The 9554-nt window shown below is 35.8% G+C and overlaps 1 protein-coding gene across 7 annotated transcripts in view; it reads right to left on the reverse strand.

Annotated features, from left to right (window-relative positions):
* The window catches only part of LOC112509353 (general transcription factor 3C polypeptide 3-like), a 20692-nt gene extending 11519 nt beyond the window's left edge, over positions 1 to 9173 (reverse strand). For 2 of the 7 annotated variants that reach the window (XM_025114267.1, XM_025114274.1), the window contains exons 1-4: positions 8967 to 9173; positions 8431 to 8530; positions 6689 to 7119; positions 5475 to 5577 (exon numbers count right to left, since the gene is read on the reverse strand). In XM_025114267.1, coding sequence (XP_024970035.1) covers positions 5475 to 5577; positions 6689 to 7056 — 471 coding nt within the window. In that variant the 5' untranslated portion in view covers positions 7057 to 7119; positions 8431 to 8530; positions 8967 to 9173. Of the gene's footprint in view, positions 1 to 5474; positions 5578 to 6688; positions 7120 to 8430; positions 8725 to 8966 lie in introns of those variants that run through there. The other 5 variants (XM_025114271.1, XM_025114270.1, XM_025114268.1 and 2 more) reach the window with 5 other exon arrangements.
* Positions 9174 to 9554: the final 381 nt, after the last annotated feature.

The following is a 9554-nucleotide window of genomic DNA, read 5'->3' on the forward strand; positions in this document are numbered from 1 at the left end:
GGTAACTTTGGACAATCTCTATTATTCCTTCTGTAATTGAAGRAAAAGGTTGATTCCTCATCATTGCCTGGTGAACTGTGTACATCTCCCCATTTTTATGATATGACCGTCGTTTGTTAAAAGGAGATACTAGGGAAGTGATTCATCCATTAGAAAAGGTCTTTAAAGAATCACTTTCCTTCAAAGAATGTCTTTAAGAACCACCAATAGGATATTACAGACATTAGGACTAATCATGGCCCCACATTTTGTCTTAGTGGCCCAGATATGCTTCACATGRATCCACCACTAAAGTCTAACATAATTGAGGCACCTACACCACCATTGCACCTCAACCCACATACGTACACTCTCAAGGAACACAAACACCTTCCTCTACCATCGATGATCATGAAGCAACTTCGTAGAATCCACCCCAATGTCATTGAGAGACATGATGTAACATCCGTATTTATATATATATATATATATGTAAAATTCCGAATTTTAGATGTAGTTATGACCTTGGATAAAGTCTTGGATAATACCTTGGTTGGTTTTGTGTTTCGGTTGGTTTTAAGAAAAAGTCAATTTTTAGGGCAGTTCCTTTGCGGCCGCGAAGTGAAAGGAAACAGCAACATGGGGTTGAGAGGGCATGCGACCAGCGCCATGCGACCTTGGGTCGCCGGCGGCCAGGTCGCTCAAGTGGTTTGTGGTCAAAGTTGTCATGTTGTGGTTGACTTTCTCCTCCCTCTCACTTAAATCACTCTCTCTAAACCAATCACACTTTCTCTGTTCTTTATTCTTTTTTTATATTATCCAATCTTACCACTAAGTCTCTCTCTTTCTTTTTAACCGGATCGATCTCTCACTCTCTCATTTTTACTTTTTTGACCAACACCCATATTCCCCTAATTAAACATCAACCAATCGCCTTCTCCTCGTACACACTCTCTCACTCTCTTATCCTTGGTCGAATCCTTTTCCTCTCTCTCTAATTTTCGGCCAACATAAAAATTTAATGCATAAATCGGTTTCCTTCTAGAGCATTTATGACTTCGGCATTTAATGATTCAAGCTTGGGGTTTTAAAGCTTCAAGATAATCATCCTCTCCGACTACCATCATTGTTGATTAAGTTTTAGGGTTTTCTTAAAAAACACATTTGTGTGTTTATTCTAAACCTTTTAAACTTTATACATGTCAAAATGCTTTATTTTAGATTCCTAAAATGTTCCTTTTGATATATTTCACATATTTGTGTATTTTGACTAATTTTGGGTAGTTTGGGAGATTTGGGGTTGTTACCCTTTTTGCTAATAAAAGTGAGATATTTAAATATGTGTTATAAAAATGTATTTTAGGTACACAAATGTTATTGTTGGAACTAGATCTACATGATTTATGATTTTACTTAATTTCTACATATTTGAAGATATATCATGGAAAATGGTTGAACATGGAAAAAGGGTATTTTTAGTTTTAAAGCAAAATTATCTTTAAATTCATGAATTTTTGTGAAAGATGATGAATATGATATTAGATTGGGAAAGAAAATGGCTTTATTGGAAAATTTTGAAGGCTTGTCCTATTTAGTAAATCTTAAGTTAAAACGATTTTACGAGGACATTTGAATGATGAGAACTATATGTATGATTATAGTTGGTCACTTTTAAATGTTACAGATATTAGACTAACGCAAATGGATCCATAGGCATAGGAGTCAGTTTATTGTGTTTTTGGATTGTTGTGCCATTTTGTAACTAGAAATAGGCATTGTGTCAGCGGGGGCGTTATGGTACGGACTCTTGGAGCCGAATACTAGCCATTGACCATATGGTGTAATTTCTAGCGAATGAGTATAATTGGGATCGGGGGCCTTGAGCTATAGATCACGGTTGGTTGAACTCATTGGCCATTGACCCTTAGTGTAACTCTATAACATGGAGTTGTAGCCTACTTTTATAGTCACTAACCATAGAAATCGGGTCTGCCCCGTCATCGTGAGATGTATTTTAGGCTTCATGGCCTTACTTGAAATATATGAACTTGGGATTTAAATTAATATTGTAAACTTTTACCGCATTGATTGTTTACATCATTTATAAACCGTTTGATCTTACTGGGCATCAACCCTAACACTTTCCTTAAAATGATATGTATATCAGGTTATCACAGCAGTGGGGCTCCGAAGTCTTGAGCGTTGTGATTTGATGCCAGTAAAGGCACTTTTGGGAAAATTATCTTTTATCTGTTGGCGTTATATTTTGAGTTTTTTTGACAGGATTCTTTTGATGAAAATAGTGACACCCGTTCATAATTTGAACTTAGAATAGTTTAGATTAGTAGGTTGTTATTTATCTTCTATTCCTCTGGGTTGTAAACGCTTCACAATTTCCCCTTCTCCGGTGACTTCATTTATATAGGTATTTCTTCGTATCAATTTATGGTTTAAATTTACTCCTATCTTAGGGGAGAGTTACAGGACCCCATAGCATGACTCAATCTTGCTAAAATAGGAGATACTTTATGCCATACTCAACATAATGCGAGTTGTGACTCGATCTTGCTAAAATAGAAGATACTTTATGCCATACTCAACATAATGCAAGTTGGGACCTCTGAATAGGATATCCGGTCACTAAGTCGCCACCATCCTAACTTACCCTAAGCGATCCACACTTATATATGCCATACTCAACGACTGCTCTAGACGCTGATACAATCCTTTGGGAGGGAAGATATCAATATCATTTGTATTTGAATGATGCATATCAACTTACTTATGAAGCCTCTACGAATGCATCGATCATCTTTTAATTTTGGTTTTAAGGTTCTACTTTTCTTTGTGTTTTAGTTACACTATTAGCATGGCTATTTAAACATTTTAATATTTTCTATTTACTTGATAATGTTGGATGTAATTTGCTTTTGTTAAATATTTGGTTAAGTATTGTTTCATTTGGTTGCCTCGGTATAATATTCGTGTTAAAAATTTGTTGGTGGTATCTCTTCATGGTGTACCATTGTCCCAACCACAATTGTTTAATGAACAGATAAGCACTTAGGTAAAATGGTATTGTTTGTACTTTTTTAAGTAATTTGTCATTCTAGGGTGCAAGCATGCTAAATCACTCGGTCATCCAAACTTGAAACGAAATTATTAGATGATAAACACGTTGGTTGAAGAATAACCAAGATATTTTAGAATGCAAATGGGATGGTCTTGCTCTCAAACCAACCAACAATCTTGGTCAACCATCAACCCAATGATTTAGATCTATAATGATACTCTTGACCAAAGCAATCATAATTATGTTACTCAAGTGGAAGGATACACGATAGAATCTATGGTCTTTGTAGATGATCATTAGATCCAAGAGTGCTTTACAGAGTAAAGTCAATTGGTTGGGAGTGGTTTACTAAATGCTCGTCATACAGAAGTCATAAAGATGTGTGCACAATAAAACTTTGCCCAAAAAAATCCAAAATAATATATATGCATGGAGATGAAATTGCACAACTGCCAAGTCCTAATGCGGCATGCAAAGGAGGAACAAAAACGTCGATGAAAGCAATTGAGAAAGCCTTGTAAAATGTGTGTCATATTATAGCATGCCAGCTCTAAAATTTTTGAGATAAGAGTGTAGGGGAAAAGACAATACATGAGAAATGTATATTTAGTATCATGTCTAATCTAGCAAAGTATTATCTTCATCAATGTGCTTTTGATCTATTAGAATAAATCTCTAAAATAGAGAGAACATTTGTTATCAGAGTTGTATTTATTCTCTTTTCCTCATCTTGCTTAGGACAAGATAGTACTAAGGTTGGGGAGGGTTAATCATACATGTTATTTTTGGTAAACAATTATGCTTTAAGTCTAATATTTAAAAGATGGTTTTAGTCTCTCTTTGTAGTGCTTCACATATATCATATACTTAGAGCATTAACAAGAAAACGAACAACCATGCCAAATAGCAGCATAAAAAAGAAAGGAAACAAACACCCAACTTACCCTCGGTGCAACACATCCGCATAGGGGTATGTTGAACCAAGCAAGGATCAAAGTCTTGATAGAAGATTTAGTGCAAGGTTATGCTTAGAACTTAGAAGGAAGGAATCAACATATGGGTAAACTCATAAAGAAGAACAAAGCTTAGGAGTATGCTGAATTGAAGGATTGAAGACAGCAGATTCATCATAGGTGTAAGTGAAGGTGTGCATTATGATATGGGGTACATTGAAACCAGATATTGAGACTAAATATCTAGCATAGGGGTATGCTGGACAGATGGAAGACTGATTGCGTGTCTGTGATTGTCCTGAATGGGTCAAGATTTGATTGTTTTGGAGTTTAAGCACATCCTAATCTTCCCAACACCTCCTGCCACATACAATTGGTGAGACTATTTTATAGAGAAGATCTCACATAACTCAATAATGTCATCTCTCATAACCCAATACCAATTTCAATGTTCATGAAATTTTCAATTCAAATTTCCCTGACTCCCACCTCACAGGTTGGCACCCATTGCAAGATACGACTTCACAAAGGGCTAATGGTACCATACAAGGCTTTCGTGAAGACTCCATCCAAAAGATAATTTCCTGGTAGGACCACTGCTTCTTCCTTAAGAAGACTAAGGTCATAGTTCACTATGTTATAATGGCCTAACCTGTTAAAACACAACAAAATAAAAGTTTACACTAAAGTAAGGGAGATTAACAAAACCACCTATAAAGGGGACAACCATATGTCAAGTTGCCTCCCCCCACCCCCACCCAAGGCTATTAAGAGCCATACTTCATCTACATTAAGTCTTCGTGCAACTATAAAACCATGGACAGTGGCATCAACAGTTGGTAAGGGTTAACAAGGGTCAAGCAGGTTGGAAGGCACAAGGTTTACGGAGGTTGATTGATTAAACTAAGATCATGAACCGAAACCACAGAAGCATGTCAAAGATGGAACGAACACTTTCCAAATTAGACGAGGAACCTTACCGATCGCAACTATTGATTAGAGTGGTATAAACTCATGGTGAGGCTGCTAGGGAGCACAAGAGGTCAAAACAGGTTGTATTGGGGGTTGATGGTGACAAAACATGTCAGTGGTATAAAACAAAGTCTGCAGCATCCGTTGGGCCTTCTTCCAGGTTGTAAAATGAGGCTCTTACAATATTTGATAATTTAGGATTATGGGTTATAGCATTTTCAAAGTGTTTTGAATTGCTCGACAAAAAACGTGAATATATAGTACTATTGTGAACTGAAGGATGGGTGATACCTACCTAGGCTAACAAGCACAAAACTGCCTACCTAACTCGGTCCATCTTTTAAAACATTATTCTCATGTGAAATGGTGAAACTGAATAGGGTCGGTTCTATGAGTACATGAAACTCCATAAAACTTTACCTTCAGCTCTCACTTTATGAAAAGAACATTAGTAGAAAACAAGCCTAAAAGAAAATGGCTAGACAATGCCATAATACCTTCTTTGACTTTCTTCTCTTTCCATGTGTTATTTCTGCCAATAAATCTTCAAAGCTTGGTCCAGGATAATCCTCTTGTCTCAACTTCTTTACTGGTGGCATTCTGACACAAACAATTTAAATGTTATATCTTCTTTCGTCAAGTATCATATCAGTACTAAAAATTCAATCTTAAGCTTAAGCTTGGTTTGAGATGTTGCATAAAGAAAGACTCTTCAACCCCAAACTTTCACTGTACTGTCCTCAAAATATTTCTTTTATACGGTTTCTATATTTTGGTTAATTTATGTAATTTATTAAATATTAATAAGAATAAAATAAAAATAAAAATTCGAAATCGGAAATTGGAAATTATATAAACTTTTTATTTTGGTATCATTTTAATCGTCTTGACTAAATTTTTTTAATGATATATTTTGTTATAGAAATATTTATTTTATTAGAATTTAATAAATTAATCAAAAAATATGCAAGATATAAACAAATCATTAGAGGTAAATTGGTCATTTTATATGTTTTGTCCTGTCCAGTTTTGTCTTACCAACCTTGTTTTCTCTTACCACATGCTAAGCGGTTTTTCTAGTTGTTCTAGTTGTTTTGTCTTGTTCCGTCTTGTTCTGTCCTATTTTGTCCTGTCCTCCCGGTCTAGATACCAAATGCAACCTAAAGGCTCCCAGAGCACATCCCTGTGCCCAGCTCCTATAAATGGACAGGCATCTTGCTTGATGTAGGTGCAATCCCTTAACAAGTCATGCCTTTTTGTATTATGGTATGGTTATGTAAGGCAAAAGACTATTCAGGAGTCTTGCGTCTGTACTTCGTATTCACTTATATTCTTTGATAAAATAAATATAAGAACCCAGCTTAGCTTCTATTTGCATCTGACATGTCATATTGAAGATTGTATTCCCCAGTTAAAAGAAGTTCATCATAACAATATGAAATTATATAGAATCTCATCTTTCAATTTCAATAATCGAGAAACTTTTACTTTCGTAAATTGAGGACAAATATAATAGGCTATCAGCCCGTCTAGGGCGCCAAAAAGAGCTAATTTCCCAAATTCAACGCCATGACCGAAAAAAAACAACAATCATTGTGAACATCTGTAATTGGAGAATATGATTTTTTGTATTGGAATTGGAAACGGATAGCAGACAGAACACATAGTTCACCAAATAACAAACTGTAAATGAGAATTTGATGGTAATTACCCTAGATGATTGTAATTGAGGCTTTCTTTACGCTTTTTAGCAGCCAAAGCTTCATACTCATGCCCCGGTTGTTCCAAACACTCRTAAGCCTGAACTCCAAAAGMATCATCCTCTKTGAGAGCCAAGGGATCTGTCTCTCCTTCRAATCTCAATGAATATGTTTCTTCTGCGTYTTCTTCTTCCTCATCGTCATACTCTTCTTCAGCATYACTATCTTCTGCTTGATTCTCTTGGGTAAWCYCMTTGTTCTTATCATCYRTTGCATKAAAATCAGAAGCCAATTCAGAGTTCTCTTTCTGATTGCTGTCAAAATCACCCATACTCAATCCATCAACTCTTAATTCTTCTTCCTCCATGAGTAATTCCATGGAAACTGCAGAATAAACAAACGATGAAACGAGGATGTCCTTGGTTCTTGATTAGGTGGTTTGCTGAGATCAAGAGAGAATGAGATTATTAATACACAGGCGACAATAACCCAATCTTGGGTTATTTGGTATTTGATTATGATACCCTAATAATTAAAAGCCCAAATATCAGCAGAATGATTTCCGAATTTACGAAATCTGTAGAAGAATGACAAAAATATCCTTTCTTTATATTTTTTTAAAAAAATTAGTTTTTTTTAATTACAAATAACAATAAAATTAACATTTAATGAGGAAAAACATATATATATTTTACATACACAAACACATACGCATCAAACACAGATATCAAATTTATATACAAACACATACCTAAATGAGTATAAAAACAGACATCAAATAAGTACTATACATATATACACAAACACACACATAAATGAGTACAAGGCAGTGTTCGATTAAACGCAAACATTCATCTTGTGGGATATATACAAAGCCAAGGCCGGTCCTGAGATTTTTGGTGCTCATGATGCCCAATTAAAGACATCCAAAGTGTGGTAATTTACAATTGTCTAGCTTTTTCCTTCATAGACCAAGAGATCCATTAGTGTTTTTTGTTCACAAGTGTGATCTTATAGTTGAGTGTTTACTTTAAAATAATATATTAAGGTTTCTTTAATCAAGTTGTTATAGCCCTTGCGTTTAAACACCAACTCATCTACTTGTCCAAAACCAAAATATGGAGCATCATAATACTAACTCATCTACTTGTCCCATTTACTACATCCCACGTCTTCTATATAAACCAAAATCTTCTTCTATATAAACCAAAATCAACACTCGTACCTTCTCAATCCAACTCCAAACACTTAATTGGTTGGTTCTTCTTCAATTATTTACACTCTACAACATCAATGGCTCATTCCTACTTCACTAATTTTGTCCTACTAGTTTTAGTCACTTAAGGTGTTTGCCTATGAAATTAGCTATTGCATGAATCCATTAGTCCATCATGTGTTTCATATAATCATATTTAAGGTCTTGATCAATGACAATCATGCGTTTCATATGTAAAATTGCAAAGTTAAGGGAGAACAGTCAAGTGAATTAGTTACTGCACATTCAAGTGAGGGCAAATCATCACTTAACTACTGCACATTTATAGGTCTGTTCAACTAAATTATAGTTGCTGAAATTTGTTAATATACATCAAAATCTAATGGAATTAGAACAAAAATCGGTGGATGATAACTTGAATATTAATCACAGAACGAAGGACTAAAACTTCAGAGATAGGCTTGATTGATTCGATGAACAACTAGATCAATTAATAACAATAGTATTCATTTAACTTAAACAAACATAAAAACTTACTTGTGTAGTTGAAGAGTCAATCTAAGAGAAATCAACAATGCAAGCTTCTAATAATTTCTGCAGCAAATTACTTTCCTCTACCTCTTATACTGTACCTAGGCTGGGATTAAAAAAATAAGGAATATTAACATGCCAAATAACCAAACTTACAATAAACTCAAAACTTGAAAGCTCACCATTAACCAAAGACTTGGCTTCCCTACACTTAGAAACATAAATGACAAACCACAAAGGACATTATACATACATGATACTGTATGTATAATTAACAGTCAACCACCCAACAATTAGCAAATGACAGCAAAAGGCATGGATTTCAATTAGGATTTAGGCATACATGATACATTAACATTATACATACAGGCAAACAGACATACAGTGAAGTGAATCAAGTGATACAGTAACAAGAATTAGAAACATAAATGACATACCACAAAGGACCAATTTCACAGCTTCATACTTAGGTTTTGCAATCAAACAAGAATTAGAAACATAAAAAATAAAATAAGTAAAGTAAATAACCCTAAGTCCCTAACCTTACAAGTCACAACTCACAAGAGTCAAGATGCGAGAGCGAGTGGCCGAGAGCCGGTCGGCCGTCGGCGGTCGATAGTCGAGACTCGAGAGAGGCAGAGAGCGAGAGCCGATTGAGTCAAAGCCGATTGCGATTTCTATTCGTGAATCGTGAATTGTTCACGAGTTTCATGAGCGAGGCAAGAGCGAGAGGCGAGAGGCGAGGGAGGACAAATTGAAGGCCGATTGAGATTGCAGTGGACTAGTAACGGTAATACTCCTAGGCCCAAATCAAAATTGAACCTGTACGCATTAGAAAATTGATGCCCTTGTACATATACATTGGGCATTACATAATGATGCCCTCGGCTTTATACTGCTTTGGGCCGTCGTCCCCTAGGTCTATGGCTAGGACAGGCCCCGTACAAAACAGTACTGCAAACTAGAAATGGTCAAATCGGCCTGGCCCGGTTTGGGACCGTCGGAGGATCAGGATCGGGACCGACAAAGGATTGGCTCGGGACCGGTAAGGACCGGTTATGAGACCGAAAATCGGGACCGGTTGAGGTTTTTAGTAGTTTCGTGGGACCGGGACCGGTTATGGGACTGAC

This window comes from Cynara cardunculus, assembly GCF_001531365.2.
Source record: "Cynara cardunculus var. scolymus isolate 2C chromosome LG 3, CcrdV1, whole genome shotgun sequence".
In the NCBI taxonomy this organism is placed as follows: Eukaryota; Viridiplantae; Streptophyta; class Magnoliopsida; order Asterales; family Asteraceae; genus Cynara; species Cynara cardunculus.